Source organism: Rousettus aegyptiacus, unplaced genomic scaffold (assembly GCF_014176215.1).
Source record: "Rousettus aegyptiacus isolate mRouAeg1 unplaced genomic scaffold, mRouAeg1.p scaffold_m13_p_8, whole genome shotgun sequence".
In the NCBI taxonomy this organism is placed as follows: domain Eukaryota; kingdom Metazoa; phylum Chordata; class Mammalia; order Chiroptera; family Pteropodidae; genus Rousettus; species Rousettus aegyptiacus.
This window is the reverse complement of record NW_023416311.1, coordinates 105,366,920-105,391,022: the sequence shown is the minus strand read 5'-3', so window position 1 is coordinate 105,391,022 and position 24,103 is coordinate 105,366,920. Positions and strand designations below refer to the sequence as shown.

The 24,103-nt window shown below is 40.4% G+C and overlaps 1 protein-coding gene across 3 annotated transcripts in view; it reads right to left on the bottom strand.

Moving 5' to 3' along the window:
- The window catches only part of DNAH5 (dynein axonemal heavy chain 5), a 226,653-nt gene that overhangs the window by 130,006 nt on the left and 72,544 nt on the right, over positions 1-24,103 (bottom strand). For 2 of the 3 annotated variants that reach the window (XM_016152142.2, XM_036225601.1), the window contains exons 16-28: positions 23,763-23,934; positions 21,452-21,597; positions 17,255-17,420; positions 16,351-16,587; positions 14,644-14,834; positions 14,469-14,556; positions 11,432-11,565; positions 7,457-7,658; positions 6,658-6,893; positions 4,364-4,582; positions 2,688-2,750; positions 2,143-2,381; positions 1,147-1,387 (exon numbers count right to left, since the gene is read on the bottom strand). In XM_016152142.2, the coding sequence (XP_016007628.2) occupies positions 1,147-1,387; positions 2,143-2,381; positions 2,688-2,750; positions 4,364-4,582; positions 6,658-6,893; positions 7,457-7,658; positions 11,432-11,565; positions 14,469-14,556; positions 14,644-14,834; positions 16,351-16,587; positions 17,255-17,420; positions 21,452-21,597; positions 23,763-23,934 (2,334 nt within the window). The remainder of the gene's footprint in view (positions 1-1,146; positions 1,388-2,142; positions 2,382-2,687; positions 2,751-4,363; positions 4,583-6,657; positions 6,894-7,456; positions 7,659-11,431; positions 11,566-14,468; positions 14,557-14,643; positions 14,835-16,350; positions 16,588-17,254; positions 17,421-21,451; positions 21,598-23,762; positions 23,935-24,103) is intronic. The other variant, XM_036225602.1, reaches the window with a different exon arrangement.

The following is a 24,103-nucleotide window of genomic DNA, read 5'->3' as shown; positions in this document are numbered from 1 at the left end:
TGGAATACGAATGTATTAAATCAGCATGTTGTACACCTTTAATTTATCAAATCTTATATGTCAAGTATATCGACATTTTAAATTTCAGATAAAAAAAATATGCGAGAACCATACAGATTTTGAAACTTTAATCAAAGACTCAAAGTTTAATGTGGCTCTGATTTTAACTGTAAAGTGAAATCGGTCCAGTGCGAGGGGAAGGAATTAGCAGAAACTTGATTTCTTCCCGACTCTCTGATCGCTTTCCCATCTCCTCTGCAGTGTTATCTTCTCCTGGACCATGAGTCAAGGCCAGTCCTTAACCTCTTCTCACATTACAGCCCCTCTCTGGGTGAGCTCGTCTGTGCCCACATACTCACTAACCCTTTGTCCCTCCAGGAAAGACGTATCCATTTGCCTACCGGATGTCTCTGTTTGGATATATCAAGGGAACCCAAATACAACTAGTGAAATAGCAAACTCGAATGCCCCAAATCAAGCTCACAATTGCTGTACCTTGTCACGCAGCCTGATTCCCTTCCAAGATTCCCTAGCTCGGTGATAAGCACCATCATCCATCTAGAGCTCTCAACGAATCTAGGCTTGCTCCTCAGCCTCACCCCTTGTTTCTCCTCCACATTCCCTCCATCACCAAATTCTACCCAGTTTTATCTCCTAAAGATCTCTTCAATCTTTTCTCTCCTCTCTGGCTTCGCCGCCTGCTCCCTCATCCGACACACCACTTTCTGAGCCCCTCACCCCAACACACACGCACGGTCCTTTCACCCAGCAAGTCATGAGCATGCACCCCCTCTACCTTTTACGCCCTTTCCCCCATCTCCCAGATAGATCAGTCCCCTTTCTGTAGAATCTCTGTAGACCAACACACTTTTCTTTCAATGGTGTCTACCACAGCTTATAACAATAACTTTATTTGTATAGATACTTAATTAAATAAATTATTTGATGAGCTATGAATGCAGAAATGCAACCTCATTTGTCACATAAACATTTGTTGAAGGAATTAATAGTTGAATGCCAGGAAGAGATTTTTAATGGTCCTGGCATGGTTTACTGATCCAACATTCCACAATGTAGAAATACCATCAAATAAATCCCGCGAGACCTTCCCATCTCCCACCACGGCATCCTGTCTATCATCTGTACCTCTATTTCCTCTTTGTATTTCAGAAGAGGTGCCTCCATGATGTTTCTCAACTTGAAGGTCTCATTGCCCACATCCAGACTATGCCCAGTGAGGGCGGCTATCCTTTCCCAGTGCCTGCCCATCATGGCCTTGCTGGCCATGTGCTCCAGCAACGGGCAACACTCGCTGAAATCATCGATGGTCCTCTTCAGGTCCAGAAAAGCCTGCCAGTCCTTCGAGGCCCGGGGCAGCTTCCGACACCTGCGACAAGAAGCCGACATGGAAGCTCATTCGCATAGGAGGCCAGGAGTCTCCAGTCCAAGACTGTCTGCCAGCATTTCTACCAAAAATGGTCGATTCGAATATCTATCACATTTTTAAATCTCAAAAGTCAGAGGATGTCTGTAATATAATGTACTTTTACATTACATACAATTACCCCTCCCAATCAGGAAAGAAATTGTTTCAATCCTTCACAATAATTAACTAGATAAAATGCATTATTTCAAAGAATAGAGGTAAATCCCAGTTCAATTCAATTCTACAAACACATCTCGAGACCTACTAGGTACAAAGCACAGCAGAATGTACCAGGCTGTTAACCAAAAAAAAAAAAAAACAACAACCAATGATCATCCATTTTCTTCGGATTCAGTACTTTATTTAAAGGATGTAGAAAATATGGGGCTCTTGCTTTTATCCCAGGAAATCATCTAACATAAATTTCAGTCATTTGATAAGTATCAATATAAATAGAGATCAGCTCCCTCCAAGATGCAGAAAAGCTTCTGACAAGATTCATCCAGGTTTAAAGGCTGTGCTTGTCTCCCCGTGTGCACACACTGGGGTAATTAATACATAGCACTTGACCAGAGGGCGATGTCTAATGGACAAGAGCACATGCAGCGCGATGTGTGTTCAAAATATCTAGAGTGAGAAGAAAACTTGACAGCAATCAGAGAAGAACGCACCTGAGGTTCCATAGCTCTGGGCTTATTAAGTGTTTAATTTCTCACCTGCTCTGGAACTCTAAAAGTTCACTGCTGATTTTTTCAACATTCACTTCTGACCACAGGATGTCGTGATAGCCATTTACGGTTTCTATGACACTGTTGTACAGAGTGTATATTTTCTGGAGAAGATTTAGTTGCTTCTTTATTTCGAGAAGCTGAGGATACTGGGTAACCGGCAGACCAAAAAGCTCCTCTCCCCCGGTATAGGTGATGTACTTCCGGTAGATATTATCAAATTGATTCTAATAAAAATGCAAGTGAAAACTCACTAGACACATTTACACGTTAATAAACATGCAAATAAAAAAAGATGCAAACTTACACATATATATGATCTGTGAGCACATGCAAATAGAAATACTAAATGAGTATAATTAACTGCATAGCAACCAACTCCAATTTTAACTCTACTAAATCATATTTTTTAAATGTAAGTACACACTATATTCCATGGTAAAACTTTCTATGTCCAGGGAGGAGGGCAGTATGTGTTTAAAATGCATTAAGGTTTGAGTTGTTTAGAAGGTCATAGAAACTTAAAAGATTACCTGAAACATGATAAGCCTATCGCTGGCTTCCTGGGGTTTCAAGTCGCTAGCCATTGGGCCATTCTGAAACAAAAAGTGAAAACAAATATAAAACAGAATGGAGTGTTTGCATGTAAATTTCGCGAGCTCAAAATATTTGAATACGGAAGTTAGCTTTCATGCATAGTACATGTATAATAGAAGACCGTTTACAAAAATAGGACTCGGGGAAGTGACTCATTTGGAAAGATTTTCTAGTCGATCTATAAGTTAATGCCACAACGTCCATATGTCGAGAAATTTTGAAAATTAAAAATATGTAGCATTCATTTCTTAGGTGGCAAGGCGCAGAGTCAATACGTACTCTCTAAGGAGCACATATAATCTCTGGCTTCGAACTAAAATGCTAAGGCCACACAACTCACAGATTTCACCGTTCTAACATCCATTTGTAAAGTGACCTGTAACCTTGACGTTCCAGTCGGGTTCTCCTACATTAGAACGCCTTAAACGTGCGGGTTTCTGTGCTTTCTTCATCCTTGGAGGTAGTGCAGGGGTCCAACCAACCACCTAACGGTATTAACCTACTGTGTGGTTTGGTGTGCTGCTTGTTAATAGATACAGATTCCACCCTACCGTGTGCTCTAAGCATTTCCCTTCTTACATGTGATAATTGGCTAGAAGTAGCTCTCGTTACATGATATAGCCCAAGCAGAAGATCTGCACTGAAAACTCAAAAATCTTTGATTAAATATGAACTCCATCTGTCCTGCCAATGTTTGCGTCTTCAGCACCAAGGACAGTACCTGGCACTGCTGGGTGCTGATGAATGAATGCTGTGGGAAAGACGAACGGTGTACCTACACAGAAACAGTGTTTGTCTACGCAAACTCCGAAAGCTATCAAACCACTTCAGTAAAAGACCAAAGATACAATATGAACAGTCCTTTTAAATTTCCCATTTCCTGTCGAAATTATTCTGGATGAACTGTAAGGGGAAAAGATCGTGGATGGGAGATGCACCCATAAGATGAAGCTCCCGTTCCCGAGGAATTTCATCATATTTGACACACGATCTTTAAAGAGCTCCGTTTTGCATCCGCACCCTCAGATTCCCAGTCACCGTGTACGGACGTGAAAGCGGGGCAGGGAAGAAGGCTGACAGGGAAAAGTGGAATCGTTTGAAATACAGTGTTGGGGGAGAGCTGTGTGGATGCCCTGGACCTCCAGGAAGTGGGTCCTAAAGCAAATTAAGCCCGAGACATCGTGGGGGCGAAAATGACCAAACGGCAGCTGTCCTGCTTCGGGCTCAGAGCGAGAGGGCAGGGTCTCTGGAAAAGACAAGAATGCTGGGAAAACAAGACGGCAGGAAAAGAGGAGGACCAGATGTGAGATGGATGGACTCCGTGAGAGAAGCCGCGGGCGTGAGTCTGCAGGAGCCGAGCAGGGCTGGTGGGGACAGGACTCGGTGGACATCACTCATTCCTAGAGTGGCCGGGAGTTGGAGCCGACTCGACGGCACATCACACACAGACACACACACACACACGCACGCACGCACACGCACGCACACACACACACACACGCACACACACGCACACGCACGCACGCACACACACACACACACACGGACACGTTTTCTGCATACTTTATTCATTCCTCACCAACAATACCCACGGAGAAAGCTAGAGCCGTACCAAATCATAGTCCAAGTAGAACTGGTGACAGTCTCGGACAAAGACCTCCACGGTACTAATAAGCTCTTTCCTGAAACTAGGCTGCAGGGAGACTAACTCATTCTGAACTTCACTGGCACGAACCAGAAGCTTCTCCCAAGCATAACGCAGAGTGTCAACTTTGTCCATCTCTTCCTTCGCTATCAGAAGCCCGTATTTGTTAAGCAGGGCATAGGACTCCTACGCAAAAGAAAAAAAATTGTGATTTCTGTCAGTTAGATGCATAAATCTACACAGTCACTCATCGAAGCATTAGAAAAGATCGCCACGATAGGGAAACTGGCCAGAAAGTTCTAGTTACTCTCCTTGCAAACTGTAAAAGTTGAAGTAAGCAACTGAACATCTAAGCTTCTTTTCCTCATTTGTAAAACAGGAAGATCCTCTGGCTGCTTCACAGGTTACCTGTGACTATTAAAACAAATATCATTTTAAACGCATTTTGAAAACTAAAAATCATCATACAAACAAAAGGTATTTTTACTTAGGCCCCTAAATTGTATTTGAAGATTACAAAATTATACCGAGTAAATGAAAAACATAAAACAATTTAAATGCTAGTTTGAGAATAACAAAATAAATCAGGGTTTTAACTCAATCCCATTTCACCTTTTTAGCAAGAGCTTCCAAAATTAAGACACAGAGGGTGGTCTGGACTCAGAGACTGGGCCACATCAGTGCCCCTAGGATGCGAAATCCTGCACTCCTGTCTTGGCTAGATTTATGAGGTGGAGGTTGGTTTCCATGAGAAAGGATTTTCCGTAAATATCCCTGGTCCCTTCTGCTACCATTACTCCTCCCCATAGAGGTAGATGGAGATTTGATTGTTACTATGGGGGAAAAAACTGTTGCTCTGGACAAGTATAGCCCGTGTCTCTCCATCTTTCTTCTTGCTCCTTTGATTGGCAGCCCCAGCCAAGAAGAAGTAGAGCAGGGTTACAGGGAGACCTGCAGCTTTCCAATGCTGCCTCTGATGGATGAGCAAGTCTTATTCTGGGGTTTAGTAGTCACATGAGCACAGTGGGTGTGTGTAGGGTGGGGGATGGGGTAGGGCGTCTAATGGGAATATGGGCGTTATATACTAAATCATGTCTTCCAAATAATCAAGATTGTATTTCTATCTTAACTACTTGACTACAGTTTTGTCATAACTCTCAGGTCAGGAAAAATGGAGTCAGTAGTTTCAGGGGCTCCTCTTCACTCGCCAGGGACTCCCCTGGCTCTACACAAAGCGGGGGCTTTTTCCTGGTGTTTCAATTCCCAGGAATCGCATGGTGGACCATGTGGTTTCCCTGACCCAGCACAGCAGAAATGCAAATGTGCAGTCAGTCATCTGCAACATTTTCACGGTAATTTGAGATTTTCCAAAGGTCAAAGAGGAATCCAGGAAATCTGAGACTCGAGTGTGATCCTGAGCATAAGAGTTTAAGCCTAGACATTCAAGTTATGGTGTGAGAAAAAGATAATGTCTTTATGTCTGGAATTGTTTCAATGCTACAATTTTACTGGTCTCATTTAAAATGATAAATAGTGACCCATTCCTGATAAAACATTTTCATTTAGAAAACATAATACGAAAGCAATGTGCAACATTCATCAAATTGGATCATTTCTTTGCCCCTCATTTTCCTTGTGTGGAAAGTGGGATCAAGTGAGTTAAGACAGAGCTCATACATGAATGCGCACTGTTAGCGACCCATCCGGATCCTGTTTACCAGCTGGTATTTGCATCCCCGACTGCTGGCTAGAGGGATCAAGCCGCCTTCTTCCCTGCAAAACTGTCCTCAGCTTAATAGTAGCTTTTTTACAGGGAGAGTATGCTCAATGACCAACAGATTTGGCGGTACAAAGGGCAGTCCCTATTACCATAAGGTGGGACCAACTGTGTCGTACTACTCATACTCCAGAGGTCCCAGTGGGATCGGCCTGTAGTCAGTCTACAGCTGAGACGACATCATCGCTTAGGTCCTCGCAACCCGACCGCATCCTTTCCTGTTTCCCTCACTCCCCTTCTGTCATGAACGCTCATCAATAAATCACTTGTACAGAAATCCTTACCTCGGGCTCTGCTTTTAGGGACCGTAGATGACATGGAAGGGACCAGAACTGGCCCACAGAAGGCACCTTATGAGGGTTAGACATCACGTTGTTCTTAGGTTTGGCATCCAGTAACCCTACTCCAGACGTGGTCTACGTCTCAGCTAATATGACCCAACATGCGGAGCTACTTCTATAATGAACAAATTATTTTCAGTTACCTCGATAGGTCCTACTTGAAAGTCGACGGGAATTTGCTGCTCCCTGATTTCCTTTAGTGTTGTCATAGCAATCCGAATATCATCTAGGTCTTTAATTGGACGATTCAGTTTCTTATTGAATTCTTCGACAAGGGTAAAAATGCTTTCCATCTCACTCCTGTATTTTTTGTTACAGTGACGGCCGATGACAACCATCCAGGCCTTGGTCTCAGCAGTCAAGGTAAACTTCAAGTCAGCTGTAAAACCCAAATGGCCACGGTACAGTTTGAAAAACTCAAACCACTATGAGACAACACAGTGCAGATGTTCAACAGTAAACACTTTGCTTTCTGTAGCCTTCTAACACGTGAAAAAAATCAAACTAGAAAAAAAATTAGTTTTTCCCTAATCGTTATAATTTATTTCAGAAAGCTTGTTTTCTAACAATTGAAAACACATTACAAAATGCTAAAAAAAAAAAAAAAAAAAAAAAAAGTACATATCAAAACCAGTGGAGCTAAGCCTCAAGTTTGTTACCAGTATTTATTAAAGGGTAAATTTTAAACCCAAATATAACAGATCCCCTTTCTCTGAAATAGCATTTATTTTCAAGGTTTAGTAGCAAAGTGTTTAAAATGGTCCACAATAATTATGAAGAAGGGAATTCAAAACAAATCTACATATTGGTGTTAAAGCTTGAGGCCCATAGGAGTAGAGTCAATCTTTAAGACAGCTAGAACTCTCTGGAACACTAATGTAAGTAAAGAGACAGAACGATACTGCTGAATGTTTATGGCTGTCTGAAAGAAAACCAACCAACCTGTGTAGAGGGCGATGGGACCCACACAGATATATTCAGGCTCGGCATTGATTTTTTGCTCTAGGTTTTGGAAATAGAGAATCTGGGATTCAAATTCAGAAAGCGAGGGGTTTTTCATGATAAACATCATAGCGGTTTCTTCTTTCTCCTTTTGCCAAATGTGATTGTAGCCTTTGAAGCAATCCATGGATGCAATAATGTCCTGGGATACAAAGAACAGACGTGTGTTGAGGAGGAAGGGTCAGAGGTGGCATCACGCTCTCAGGAGACAGTTGACAATGCCTGGCAGTTTCCACGGATTCATTGAAACGTTTAATTAGTGAACGGTGTGATCCACTGGAAATGCCACAGAACTAGGACTATGTACAATAGTGTGAATAGTAACCCAGGACTAGTAATAGTGAAATGAGGACACCCCTAGCTAAAGGAAGTAGGGGACAGTTTCTAGAAACTGGGAAAACACAGAGCCCATGAAGACTCTTGCGGACAAGGTCCTCTTGATTGGAACTAAACCTTAGGTCTAAAACCACAGCTCAAAATCGTGCCACAGGGAGTGCAGCGGGGAAGAAAGTTCTCTGAGGTCACTCTTTCGCCCCATCCCTCAGTTCTCTTCCAAGACTCTAATTGGGAGAATCTACTAGAAGCCTCAGTGGACATCTATTGACTTGTTCCCTAAGTCAGAGAGTGGAGACGAGACCCGGAGGGGCTCAAACCCCACTGAAAGACTGCCCGGGTTGCAAGAAATGTGTAAATTCATCAGATAAGTACTGACATCTGTATGACATTAAATCTTCCCATCCTGGAGCATGGTGTTCCCAAATCTTTCGATTTTCTTTTTAATTCCTTGTTAAGTTTTAGAATAATCTACATAGAGACCCCCTATACTTCTTAGTATGTATATATATATACATACATACTAGACATATATATATACACACATATATATACATATACATACACACACACACACACACACATATACGCCTAGGTATCTTTCACTATTTTTATAACTGGCACATACATCTTAAAAACTGATTTTTAATAAGCAGTCCTGTCTGCTGCCAACTGTGCTTCCGTAAGATGAACTGACTCACTAACAGATGATAACCAGGGAATGAAGTCAGTGTAATGGAGAGGTCACGTGACATGAAACGTTATATTTCCCAGCGCTCTGTTTTGTTGTAGCTAAAGCAGTGAGCCACGGAGGGGCAGGGTTCCAGACACGCCCTCTCTACCTCTTCTTTCTCTGGGCCACTTTAGTGTCTGCTTTGTTTTGAGAATGTTCTTTGCAGTTCGACCTGCTGTTTGTATATTTTACCCTTGTTCCTGTAACTCAGCGACTTCAACTGTTTCTTACACCACCTTCTACCAAGTTTCTTTCACCTTTTGATGAAAAGTTCTATGCTTATTAGAGTGTTATTAAAGAGGTTAATATTTCATGATGATTGTTATTGTTTTTATTGCTACTCTGGTTACAAAATTTCTTGGGTTTTGTGTGTCTGCCTCATTCCTGTTTTCCTCATAATCCTTATTAAATGTGCAACTTTGCAAAACTGGATTTTCAGGAACACATTTACTGCATTACAGCAGAAATGCCTATAATTATCTTCCGACTGACTACTAACTTAATTTTCACCAGGCTATATTATTTTTCAGATTAGTCTCTTGGATTTACTTGGTAAATAATCATATCATCTACAAACAAAGATTTGTCTCCTCATTTATAATGTTTATATGTCTTGAGATTCAACTTATTCTATTAGCTTATAATTTCAAAGTTATATCTGCATGCAAAAAATTTTGTAAACTGAGACTGAATTAAAAAGAAATTACTTTTTAAAAAATAGGGCATTACAAACAGCAACCTAAGTGGTCTAATTATAGTAAATAAATCACACCAACCTGCACCAAACCAACAAGTAGTTTCACTCTGACTCCCGATATGCAGCTAAAACGTCCCTCTGAGTCTCACGTTTAATGGGCGCTGAGATTCCCCACCCATTAAAATGCAGAAAGCTAAGCCTGCCACTGCTCGTCCCAACCACAATGTGCCCCCTAAGTGTTGACGTAAATACCCAGAATGCACTGCAACAGCAGATAAGACATACACACAAAGTTTTGAGCATTTGGAGAATAAATTACAGATGATCAAAGACTCTTGGATATAGGTAGAAACTGCAGAACCCTGAGATATTTCAACATAATATTAAGATATATTCAAACTAAATAAATTTTAGACTCTCACTTATTTTATCTCAAAGTGTCAGTCTTTATTAAACTGGTACTTTCTGGAGTGGAGGTAACCTAGAGCTTAAAGGGAAAATTACATGAACTACATATGTAGAACTGTCCTCCTTTGGACATTTCTTCCCCTAAGTTTATTTTCACTGTTTGGTCCAGCGAGCTCATCTTTTCAAACCAAGCAATGTTATAAGTTGATGACCAGCTAATGAAAGAGCTGTGTGTATGTCAGGTTTACATTAGAATCCAATCGGCTATGGCAAGAGGAGAGGGGCTGGATCCTAGGATTCTCTGTGGTTGAGAAAAAGCCATGCAGAGGCTCCATAGCTGCAGAGGGCTGGCCACGTCTAGCTTTATGACCATGCATGCATATTTTCTTCCAGAAACAATCTGGCCGTCCTATCAATGAGGAAGATGCCCTTCAAGTTATTCTAAGTGCCAACCCTTTCTATTATCTGAAGAAAGAACTGTACATTTCCTTCATAACATAAAAACAAATACAACAAAAATGACACAGAGATAAGTATTTTGTTGCCAGCAGTATGTTACTATTACTATGTCTTACCCTTAGCTCTTCATAATAGAGGCTGCTTATATTCAGAGAAAGAAATGGATCTTATCGTTGATTTATTTTTCTGTACTTTCCATGATTGCTGAGACATTGGAAAAAACATCTGAATGCTCATCATCATTATAGAATACTTAGCTTTATCATTTAGTATAGAGCTTGATAAACAAAGCACTAGATAAATATTTGTTAAATTAAATTATGTGAACGCTGCCCTTAGAATAAAATTAAATACAGGAACTTCAATATATTAAGAAAGGAAAATTGAAAATGCATAAATGCAAAAGCTTCCAGTCCCCTCAGGGACACATTAAAATTAAACTTAATCTTTCCTCGCATGGTTACGGCAACGGTAGCCTTTCAAAATGTTTTCAAACAAATAAAATAATTCTATCAAAACTAAGTAATAGAAAAGATGTATTTACTGAGTGACGACTATTCCCTCCACACTGAGAGACATTTTTAAAGAGGCAGCAGACCTTAGCGGCAATATGGCCGTGAATATGGATTTATTTAAGTAGAAATTAACTTCGGACTTTTGAATCTTTTGGGCCACGAGAACAGATTTGCCTGAATACAAAAGGAAAAGCTGAGAAAAGAGCAGGTGGGAAATAAAAAAAAGTGAACCTGACTTTATATCTATGCCCAGTACAAATTCGTATTTATAATACTAATATTTTCTTTATTTTCAGTATTACCTGATTTCCACATGGCAATATACATAAATTTTCATCTGATATGTTTTAAGATTCCCCCGACTACGCAAATATGAAAAGCTGACTGTAAATCTCATTCTCTTTCAAATAGACCGGTATCACTGACTCTCTGTGCAGTGAATTATACCACCGACCTGACCGGTGGTTTGAGACACATCAAACTTTTAAACGCTCAGATTTATTTGTGCTAAATAAATAAAGAGGTTGAAGGCATTAAACAGAACTTAATATAAAACATAGGAATAATAGTTCTCTTTTATCTTGCAATCGAGAATGAAAAATCTTTAGTTGAACAAATATTTGCTGAGAACGCGCAAGATGCCATAAGCCAGTCACTGAGGGCACGGTGGGTAAGACCCAGGCTACATGCAGGATGAACTTGAGATGTCAGTTGCACACAGGCACCGGCTGTAAAGGGAAGGGCGCAGGCTACACATCCCCATGACATACCTTTTTGGTGGAGCTGATGATTGTGCTAAGCACGGAGACTAATTTTACAATTTCTTTGTTGTCAGAAACATTCTTATAATAGTTCCTGGTTTGCACGGGAATGGGTAAATTTACAGATGCTATCTCAACGGTGTCTAAAAGCAGAAAAAGAGAACATTTTATATCCGCAGCATTGGAAATGCGCTTGAAAAAGAGGAGAGGATCTCTGTAATGGTAAAGTAAGGACCTTTGAAAATCTTCTTTCTAAAAGTAATAGAAAACAGTGGGGAAAAAACTGTCAATATCAATTCTTTGGAACTCTGGAAATAAACCAAAGCTTTCAACAATCCAAGGAACATTTGTTTATTCTAGAAAAAAAATGTTAAATCTCAGTAAAAAACAGTGAGTTTTGGAGTGTGTTAACTTGCTCTACTCCCATTGCCCCCTCCCTGGCTGTGCCCAGCAGCCTTGCGACCTCCACAGCTATGAAAACCGCAGCCTAGCAGTCACCGAGGGCCCGGACTAGGTTTGGAACTCCTCAAGAAGCCCCATATAACTGTCACTATTTGACCTGTCTGGACACTCCCTGGAAAGGCTCCATTTGAAGAGTTTATCTTTATTCGACCTGACTGAGAACTCACTGAAAAAACCCCTATCCACACGGCATATGTCAAAAAAATGAAAAGCAACAAGCATTTAACTTCAATGTTGCCTGAGGCAATGATATTATTTGAGGCAAACAAGAGTTTGGCAAAAAAAAAAAAAAATTACAGATCTGGGGAATGAGACGTCCACAGAAGGCACTGTACAGCTCTGACATCTTGCTGGGGCTCTGGAAGGCCACACATATGTACAGAGCTGTGCACGTGTCCAGGAATGACTGGAGATGCCCCAGTCTTTTACCTCTGGCTAAACCGAGCCTTTGCACAATCGGTAAAGAACGGCTAAGCAGTGTTGAAAGCTTCCTGGGCTTTCGGGACGCTGCAACACACACACAGTGTCCCCAGGCCAAGGGTGAAAGATTTACTGGTTCAAAGAATCAAAGGAAATCTCTGTGCAATCAGTGGTTGACCACTACACTAGTCGAGCAAAGATTACAGTAGCATCCACCACAAGAAAGACTAATTTTATAGAATTAGTCCAGGAAAGTCATTAAAGAAACAAACAGTAACACCACCACCACCTGGGGAGAAGAGAATCAGAGTCTCGGAGTTGCCACATTATATTCTTGAAAATGTCAAGTTTTCAACAATTGTGAGACATGCAAAGAAACGGGAAAGTAGTGCCTTCATAAAGGGAAAAGAGCACCCAGTAGAAGCCATACATCGAAAAGCCCTACCAGTGGACACACTAGATAAAAATTTAAAATCAGCTATGATAAATATGTTCAAAGAACTATAGAAAACCGTAACTAAATAATTAAAGGAAAGTATCCGGATCACGTCACAGAAAAGAAGATCAGTAATCAGATAGAAATTTAAGAGAGAAGCAAATACAATCTCTGGATGAAAAGAACAGCAAATAAAATGAAAATCACGAAGGGGCTCAACAACAGATCAGAGATGGCAGAAGAAAGGATCGGGGAACTTGAGGGTAAGATTCTTAAGATAAAAAGCTATGTTATTTTTTGAGACAGTTCTTCTTTCTGTAAACATGTCTTTAAGGCTACAAATTTCCCTTTCAGCACTGTTTTCGTGGCATTCCATACATTTTGGCATATTGTGGTTTCCTTTGCATTTATCCCTAAAATGTTTCCTAATTTCCTTTGTGATTTCCTCCTTGTGTTTTAATTTTTACATATTTATGAATTTCCCAAATCTCCTTCTGTTACTGATTTCTAATTTAAGTCCACTGTGGTCAGAGGACACACTTTGCACCACTCCAATCCATTCAAATTTAATTTTAATACTCTCCAGACTGACTGACATTCAGCACAATTCCTAGAAAAATCATAACTGCCTTTTTTGTAGAAATTAACAAGCTGATTCTAAAATTCATATGGAAATACAAAGGACCCAGAGTAGTCCAAAACAATCTTGAAAAAGAAGAAAAATGTTGGAAGACTCCCACTTACTGTCTTCAGAACTTACTACAAAGCTATAATAATCAGGACAGTGTGGCACCAGAATGATAGGTCAATGGAATAAAACCAAGAATCCAGAAATAAACACTGACATTTACATTTACAGCTAAAAGATTTTCGACAAGGATGCCAAGAAAAGTCAACCAGTAAAAAATAGTTTTTCAACAAGTGATGCTGGGACAACTGAATATACACATGCAAAAGAATGAATTGAAAGCCCTATTTCACTCAAAATGGATCCTAGACCTAAACATAAGCGTGAAAACTATACAACATTTAAACAAAACAGAAAAAAAATTCCATGACTTTAATCAAAGTAATGGTTTCTTAGATATAAAATCAAAAGCATAAAACAAAAAAGTTAGCTAAATTGGGTGTAAAATTAAAACTTTTAGACTCTAAAAGCTACCATTAAGAAAGTGAACATATTTTAATATATTTATAAAAAACAATCCACAGAATATGAGAAAATATTTGCAGGTTATATATCTGATAAGAGATTTGTATTCGGAATACACAAATTACTTTTATAACTCAACAATAAAAGACAAACAACCATTTTTTAAAAACAGGCACAAAGAATTAGAATAGACATTTCTCCAAACAAGATATACAAATCGCCAAAAAACACATAAAAAAAATGCATATCATTCATCATTAAAGAAATGCAAATCAAAATCACAATGAGATACTACTTCACACCCATGAGAATAGCTATAATCAAAAGGCAGACAATAAGAATCGTTAATGAGGATGCAGGAAAAAAGAGGAGCCCTCGCCTATTGCTGGCCAGACAGTAAAATATTACAAATGCTTTGAAAAAGTTTGGCACTTCCTCACAATATTAAAACATAAAGTCTTCATACAACTCAGCATTTCCACTCTTGGGTATATAGCAAAGAGACATAAAAACATATTAGCTCAGTAAACACTGGTTTACAATGACAAGTTAAAAAGAACTGAAAGAACATTTACCTGGAGGTTCATTATCTCCCATTTCAGCATCAGAATCACTGTCTTCATTATTCTGCAAAGCAGCCACTTTCCTTTCGTGAACCTTTTTCTACAATATAAAAGGATATTTTTCAGCTCAGTCCCCTCTGTAAAAGCAGCAGCCCCCCGTGAAATAATTTCTTCATCCTGCACTCACCTTGGACAACAGCTCGCCGCTCCACTGTCGAACCCCCTTGGTGACGCTGACGACGCACTCCACGGCTTTGTTCAGCATCTGCTGTGTGTCCTCGAGGGCAGGGACCATGGTGATGTTGGGGATGGCCAGAATAATGTCTGCCCGGAAAAGGGGCCGATTCTTCGGCTTCATCTGAGATGCGCTGTTGCTGTCTGGGGAAGACGCATTCATTTTCATTTAAAACAGGATTTATTTCATTATTAACCAGGAAAGTTAAAGCACCTAGAACAACATATAATAGGCACGTAATCAGACAAACATCTGTTGAATGAAGAAATGAATGAAGGAAAACTACTGGAGGATCTAGTTGTGCTCCATGTAACAGAGAAGCTCAGTGGGACCCAAACTGTTTTCTGTCCATTACAATATGTCCATACACCTTCCGTGACGAGTACCCACTGTGTGCAACCGAATTTAATTACGTAAACTCTTACCTAAAATATTGAAATGGTACTCTCCGAATAACAGGATGCCAAGGAATTAGTAAAATGTAGAATAAATAAGCAGGGAATTAAGAAAAGCCACCAAAACATGCCAAAGTCAAAACAAATAATGAGTTTGGAATTTCAAATAAAACATATGTCTTTCCTACTACAGTGTATATAATCCAAACACAGAACAATTAAAAAGTGAAGAAGAAATAAAGTGTAACTCACCATTTATATCCCAGAAGCTTTTCAAGTAAGATATAGGTACAGAAATAGGTATAGAAATGTGAATGTGTGTGACTTTATAAATATAGTTGAAAATATCCATGCTACACAAAGTTGAGAAAGAAATGTGATTTAATATTCAGCATATCGATCAATATTTGATAAGTTCTAATAATATCCCTATGTCAAAGAAAAGGACTATCCTGTATTCTGAAATGAAATAAAACTTAATGAACCATGCCACCAATCCAAAAATTCTTTCAGTTAAATATTAGAGACACTTGCCCTTCAATGCCAATATTCAAAATAAATAAAAGTTTTTATTATCCTATTATTTTTTCCATTTTAATTACTGTTATTTTTTTACTATTTTTAATTTAAAATTTAATTTCAAAACGTGTCTAGATTTGATGGATTTTTGTGGTCCATCTGGGAAATGCAACACCTGTTTCTGAATTGTGCTAAGGAAGAGATGATTGTATTGAAAATGAGGAAACCAGCTGGAAAGTACTAAATTGACACAAAATTAGTAAAAATTTTCCGCTTTGAAGAGCATGGCATTAATAAGATCTCTCTCACTTTCTAAAACTGGCTAATCACCTAATAACTTAACAATGAAATTTTCTTTCCATAAATCTCCATTTTAAAGCATGTGTTTTTTCTTTCGCTAATGCATCTTACATGTTTTCACTGTGTTACCAAAAGATTAAAATTGATACCGACTATTATGTTTTCTTATTATCGAAAGCTAAGCAACCTTCAGCAAATTACTTACCCTCCCTGGGCTCTGGTTTTCCCAGTTTTAAAGAGTAATGAGAGTATCTACTTCATAGAAACATTGGGGGAATCGAAGTTCAGTGTATAAACTTACAAAGAAGCACTCGATAGATGGTGGGTGTTTTAATTATTTAAACCTAACAGGAACGCGCATGCACGCGTGCACACACACACACACACACACACACACACCACCCTCCACCTCAGCAAGTATGCCAGACCTCTGTGGGAATATTACCCCGGAAGGTAATGGAGCTGGAGGCGTGAATGCGCTTGCGGACGGCCTCCAGTGTGTTCCTTGTGACCTTCAGAAGAGCGTCCATGTTCTGGTGATTGAAATGAGACAGCAACTCGTGGGCCTCCTCCTCTAACGCCTCGGTCTCTTTCTTCTTTCTCATGATTGTCGTCAAAGGCAGGAGGCCTGTCCCGGTGTTAAGGGAAGATGTCAAGGTGTCAGAACGGCCTTCTGTTTTTGCTGTTATAAGATGAGAGAGATTAAGACAGAGATGAGAGGGAGAGAGGGAAAGAGAGACAGACAGACAGACAGACCGAGACCATATAATGCAATTAAAGAGAAGAAAATTAAGTTAAATTATATGCACGTTTGACAACACTTAAATGTCACATGTCTAAGAAAGTGAGGTCCTCAAAGGATAGGAGGAAGAAAGTGGACTGATGGCGACTTCTCCTCCTCAGCATGAGGAAGCAGGGGAGAGGCCAGAGCTATCGCTAAAAACAAGGCCTGGCCTGGTGCTCTCCCTTCCATCAATGGCCAAAAATCCTTGGGGGAACAGCCTCCCTTCCCTGCCTCTCTCACAAAACCTTTGTTCTGGTGTGGATGTACTCCAACAGGAATTCTGACCCATGATGCATCCTGCTCTGGTGGCGAAACCACACACACTCATACCTAAATGGAAAGACAGCTAACAAGGGCCAATGCAAAGCGTGTTTGTAGAGTTTAACAAAAATTAATGGAATTAATGACAATAGGCTCAAAATCATAATTTCAGATCTACAAATGTCTTTATTAAATTGGGACAGTGTTTATAGAAGTGTGAAATTAATTACTAGGTAGAAAATTAAATTTTAGTGGTTAGTAATGTCCTAGAAAAACAGAAGCCTTCCATTAAGCCATCTATTACCTGAACCTTTGTTTTTTGAATCAGCACTATTCACATCGGCAACTTTTTCACTTTCTTCTTTAGATGGAACTTCCACATCCAGCAACATATTTATTAGCTCATGGACTGCTTCCTCCACCAATGAGCTTTTAAAGTGTAGTGTCTGAGCACCATTTACACAAAGGTCCTGTCAAAAAAAAAAAAAATGCACAGCATCACATTTGTTTTTCTAGTTCTTGAAAGTACATCAGTAACGGTAGTTATGCTGCAGGTTCAGCCTCCGGATAAGATTCTGGCCTCCAGGGATGCCTGGCCATGCCCCGCACACTAACCCAGGCCAAGCATCCTGAAAAAAAAATGCATTAAAGACAAGGGAAGCAACTGGAGAAGCACGGATGGACCGAAATTACACTTACTTCTCCAGCAATGGAAGAAATAACTCCAAAAGCCATCAGCGGCCTCTCTGAAGCCTCTCATGGAGTTTCCTTCATTTCACGCAAATCTGCTCCAGACAGTCTTCCTCCCCTCCTCACCTTCGCCGACAAGCCACAGTCAACCAGAATTCATTTTAGATATTCCCCTTCCCTTCATCTAGGTTACGCATTTCTCAAGAACGGGATTTAACAAAAATAAACTAATATGATTGGGACACTGTGATGAATTCTTTAGGAAGATAAATAGATTACAGATGATGATGATAGATAGACAGACAGACAGACAGATATATAGGTAGATGAATGATAGATAGACAGACACACACAAACACAGACACACAGATAGACACACAGACAAACAGGTGCACAGATGGACAGACACACAGACGTAGATGATGTAGACAGGGATTTACCAACTACTTGGAAAATCGGCCCAGGAAGCAACAGATTTGACAGCAGGTCAGCGCCTCCAGCTCCGAGTCCCACCATTATTCATCTTGAGACTCTGTTACGGGCCTGTGGACCATCCGCTCCAAACATCTGCTTCACGGTTTATTTACCTTCTCATCACCCATGACCTTCGCCTCCACTTCGCTGCTGCACGGCACATGGCATTTTGATGCCATTAACATAGGAACATTCTGATGTGTCTTGAAACTTACTATTAAACTTCTTTGGCATCAAATAAAGTATAAAATAACAACTTCGCTCCCAACTCTGAACTTCACCCAACTACCAATCTCCATCCCTAGTCCAGAGACAGTTAAGAGACAGACTAACAAAACAAAGTGGTGGGACTCAGATTGGGTAAGGGATGGTATCAAGTTAGCACCATCTGGTGGCAAGTATAGACTCTGGCACAAACTACCTGGGTTCAAATCCTAGCTCTGCATGATTCTGGGGAATTCTTCTGGGCCTTGATTCTCCAATTTGTAAAATGATGATTATGGTAAAAGCCACTTTAGGTTGTTGGGAGAATTCAGGAAGACAATGTATGTAAAATAGTAAGAACGGTGCCTAGCACAAGTAAGCACTCAAGAAATGCTTATTATTATTGGTCAGCAAATCACATGTAACCACAAGACTTGTGTTTGCCAAGCTCATTTATCTCATTCCATATAAACTAGTTCCTTGTTATCTGAGAGATCGCTAATATTTTTTAAGCCTGCATCTTAAATCCTCTACACTCCCCCTCATAATGACATGATTCTTATTTCAACCATTCCTTTACCAATATCCTTTATTCTAGCCCCTCCCCTGGCTTTCCACTGTCCGACCCAGGAGAAGCCCAACCCAAATGAGCCAGGTGATCTACCCTCTCCCCTTACACACACAGGTCATGGCAATCTCAGCACTGGAAATTCCTGGTCCCTAAACCCAGTTAGGCCCCTAATGCCACCTCGGAATCATTCAACACAGCTCCGGTCATGTTCCCCTACCAGGCCCCATAACAGCTGTGTCCTCACATCTTTAGAGCATCCTTCCCCATCATACTCAGCTAATGACCTTCCCATCTACAGCACACAGCAAATGAAGGCCATGATCTGGGGACTCACCCAACTCCCTAGCCCCATGCCTTCATCCAGAAGACAAACTAGCCTCTATCATTAACCCTTATTCCTCCTTTTTTCAGTGAATATGATGTTTCTCTTTCTTTTGGAGAATAATCACAGCCTGAGTCCTAAATCACAGACTCACTGCTTCCCCAGAGACCAGGCTTACCAACCATTCCCTTTCTCCTTCTTACTTGATTTTCACCCCCAGCATATGCACACACTCGATGAACTTCAATTCGACATCTTCCTCCAGCTACCGCAACAGAAGGCTTCTGCCTCAGGGCCCTTGCGCTGGCTGTCCCCACGCTTGGAATGCTCTCCCCCAGAGAGAGTACATGGTTTGTGCATTCACCTCCTGCGTAATCACAGAAGTCGTCCCTGACCACTGACAGAAAACCACGGGTGCCCCTTTTCTCCATCACCCTCTCGACTTTTCTCCATTGGACTTATCACTCACTGCCTGACACGTTGTCTATCTGCTTTTTTGTTTACTTTTCTGTGTCCTCAATTTGTAAGTGGGCTCCATGATGGAAGGGATTTCATATGCTTTGTTCGCTGCTGTATCTCCAGCAGTGGTTTACATAGGAGTACTCCAAAAACTATTCAAAGAGCAAATGAATTACAAAAATTAAACGAATTCAAAGGAAATCATTTATTTATATTGGTAGTTATTTATTTTGGTAATCAAAAATGCAAATTAGGCTCTAGGATTTCGCATCTTAAACTAAAATGTATAATTATATTATTAATTTTTATAATTTACTATAATACATTGTTATATTTTATTTATAATAAATATATCATGACGTAATTTATTATAAGAAAATTTCATCATACTTATGATAAAAGTGTTTGTTGGAAGGTAGTAAAATTGGTACTATCCTACTGCTGGTGGCATTGTAAGTTGATATCATCCTTTGGAAAAGCAATTTGGCTACAAATGTTAAGAGCCATTCAGTGAAGCCACATCCTTCGATGCAATAATCATCCAAGAGGAGAAAATCATTTTAAAGGGTAAAAAGGCATGGATGGCATATATAAATACATTCATCGCGGCTCTTGGCAAAATGGCAAAACTTTGGAAGCCATCTATGTGCCCAGTAACAAGGAACTAGCAAGTAAATTAAGGTCCATCAGCAGGGACCACGGTTATTAGGAGGCAACACCCCAGATGCCGTTGCCTAGACGACGGGAGCGGCTCGCAGTTCTAGACTGCTTGTGCACACCGTGAGTGTGGTTTGTGCTGAACACCTGTTTTCTTTCCAGGATTCTGCATTTGGGTCCACACGAGGCAGAGGTGCCTATGTAATCAGACCCCCCACAAAAAATCTTGGGACTTGAGTCTCAGATGGGCTTCCCTGGGCAGAAACCTTGCAAACATGTTGCCGCATTTTTGTTGCTGGGGGCAGAGTGAGCTCTGTGTGACCCTTGTGAGGGAGAGAAGCCATAAGGGAGCCAGCACACGCATTCCGAGCCCCACCTGTCTCCTCCCTCACGGCCAGAATGTACCCTATGTCAAGGTGGTAAGTCTTAGTCTTGAGTACCACTAGGTTCTGAGTTCCATGAGTCCTTCTGGCGGGGATGGTCTTGGGGACTCCTGACATGCCATATTAAAATCATCACTGATGAGTTCTTACAATCAGGATGCCATTGGGAACATTATCCATAATACTAAAGTTACATTCCGCAAGGGAGTACTTCCTGGACCACTGCTCCCAGGATCTTAATCCTGGTGCAGGGAAGAAAGTGTCCCCTTTGCAAGTAAGTTTAAGCAAAAATAGGTTAAATAATGGGCCCCAGAACTGTGTGCCATGGAACACCAGTTTGGGAAAAGTTGCTCCATGAAAAAGTTTAAAGAAAAAATTCTGTCCAGAAGCAGTTTAAAACAATTGCTTTATTAATTAACCCTAGCTTACGAGAGGCTTTTCAGCAAAATAACTCTATTCTGCAAAAAAAAAAATATATGAAAAGACAAGAATTGTTTTCCACAGTAATTTCCCTCCTATTGATCTGAAAGGAAATGATCTCTTCCTCATGTCTAAGTGACCCTCAAATCCATTCCTCTTCATTTTTAAACTATTGTTTGAAGGCTCCACATTTAAATCACATCTATAAAGACCAATCGCAGGTGGAGAAAAAAATGTAATTTATGCTTCGAGGAGTACCTTTTATAGGAAAATGAATTAGAAACAATAAACGTTGACGGAAAACATTAATATTCTAATGACCTTTGTCGTTTGGAGAAACTCTTCGCAGGTGAGTGGGTCCTCCTGGGGAAGGTGACAGAGAGGCGTGCTGCTCATTTCTTCTAGGATGGCATCGATGCGGAACTCGATCAAATCACTGACCCTGTCGAGCAGCAACTCCAGGTCCCCTTTGGGAAAAAAATAAAATGCGAGTAAAAGAGATTAAGCACTTTGCTTTCAAAAAATAAAATCAGCACTGGAAAAAGGGCAGTAGCAAAATCAGGATGAAGTCGCTCTGTGTTGGAGTTCCACACCTGGTTTTCTCCTTCGTTCTTCCTTTAACCCGACTCACACCTGAACCCTGGGCCCAGGGGGCTTTCTGTAAATCTGCACCCATTCAACCTCCATTCCTTAACTTAAATTACAAAAAGAAAACAAAATCAGAGAACGAAGAAGAGTTTCTTTAAAAACTAGCTCCTTGTCTCCAGCAAACTCCAATAAAACAAACTGTTAATACCCTAATCCCAATATTCTCTAGGGAGATCATCATGACTGTCTATTTTGGCAGCCTGTTCCAATTTGGTTGTGATAACTCTAATTATGAAGTCTTTATACATTTTATAAAGGCCTCCTAGAATTTTAGCCAATTTCCTCTTGTGTTCGTTCCTGGGGAGATGTATTTTAGAAAGGACATTTGTTTAAAGGCAAATAAACTGGATTCTATACGGTGCGCATCTATTAACAGTAGAAGCCATTTTGCATCTCTGGGTTATAGTTTTCCAACTTGAAATTGAAGGTCTTATTTAAGATTACTTTTACAATCTCCTCCAATCCTATAATTCAGGGATTGTCTGATCATTCATTTTATATTATTCAAACTGTAATGAGCCTAAGCACTTCTCAATCATATCCAAAGACCCCTTTACCATTTGTCTTGGAATCTAGTCCCCAGCTTACGAAGCAAAACAAAGGGGGTGGGAGGGCTCGACCACTAATTCCCACCCCCTCCCCACCAACCCAGTGCCTCTCAAATACTCCTGAGTACACAGCATCTAGGAAAATGGATGGCTGGACCCTTCTGGGCTCTAAGTCATTTGGAAGGCACAGTGAAAACCTACTAATGAGACACGATCTTGACAATTCGGGCCATAAATAGATTAGATACTGCTTCGGCAGTCACATATGAGAGAGGGAGGGAGAATAAATATAAAAGGAGCCACCATGAGAGGTATCTAGAAGGGATGCCCAGGAAAGGGTGACCTTTGAGATGATGGGATCCAAGAGTTAGAAAGGCATTAGGGAGGTAAAGAATCGAAAAGAGACTAACTGCATCCAACTATTACAATTATGGTCCATACGTGTATGGGTGTCTGGTATGCACCTGAGAGAAATACAAAAGTATAAGAAACAGCCAGACTTTCACACCCCTCACAGTCAGTTTGGGAAGAGAGATGGAACCGAACCAAATCATTTGAAGAAACCAATGTACAGTCTCTGGCCCCAACTGTAAAACAACAGGAGGCCACAGGGGGACGTGGTCTCATGGGATAGAACAGTCTAAGTAAGCTTCTGGAGGTGAGCCTTACTCTGGGCTATGAAATATGGGGAGAATTGGGCCACAAAGAGAAGTAAAGGACACCGGGTGGTGAGGAGAACCCCTCACCAACTGTGTCCCACCGCCCATCACGGAAGGTCAACAAGGTGTTAATGTGTTCTCCTAGAAGGCAGACAAGGAATTCTGGGAAACACCACCTACAAGAGCTCGCTTTGGAGACCCACTGAACAACAGCATATTAAAGTTTCTGAAAAGTCCTCTAGGAAAGGAACCTGCCCAACTAGTTCATCATAATTTCCCAGACTTATCTCTTTGCCACATACCTGTACTCATTCTGGAAAACCGTATTTTAAGGAATAAACCACATTACATATATTCTAAAGAGTACTATATTCCTCATTAAGAAAAAAATGTTTGCAGAAACTTTTCCCATATATTCTGTTGTTCAGCACTTTACTGTCCATATCTCCACATACTTCAAACTGGGCTCTCAAAACACACTCACCTGTTAGTATAAAAGGCTGAATGACTGTAAAGATCCTTTTAATCCTAATGTCCAACAATAAATATCATTTTAAAATGTAGTGTATATCTCTGGGGTTAAAATTAAATAGTGAACAGATATACTTTCCAGGAAATTAATGAATTTATGTATTTTGGTAATATTCTTTAGGAAACAGTTTAAGAAAAGTACTCCTCATTTCATTATTTATATCACAATCTCTAAGAAATTATACAATAGATGCTAAGACCTCAGCCTTCCAAACTGAAAAATAATAGCCATCTAGACAGACTTACCGATCTTTGCAAAAGCGTGATCCAAGTACGTCTCAATGTTAAGTGACGTCCAGGTGAGCGCAGCCAGGCCAGGCTGCAGAGCTGTCTCCACTGTAGCCAGGTGAGGCCCCATCAGCGGCTCGACGACAGGAGGCATTTTTGACTTCACTCTCTGATACTCAGCCAGCATCATCTGCAGTGAAATGAGGGTTTAGTAATCAATTAATATCTCACTTTGAATATTTACTAACATCTCGTTTTTTATGATAAAAGGATAGTTTTTATTTAGGGTCCAGCTATAGGGCTCCAATAACAGCCTGGCGGTTAGAGTGGCCAAAACAAAACAAAGATAAGACAGAAAT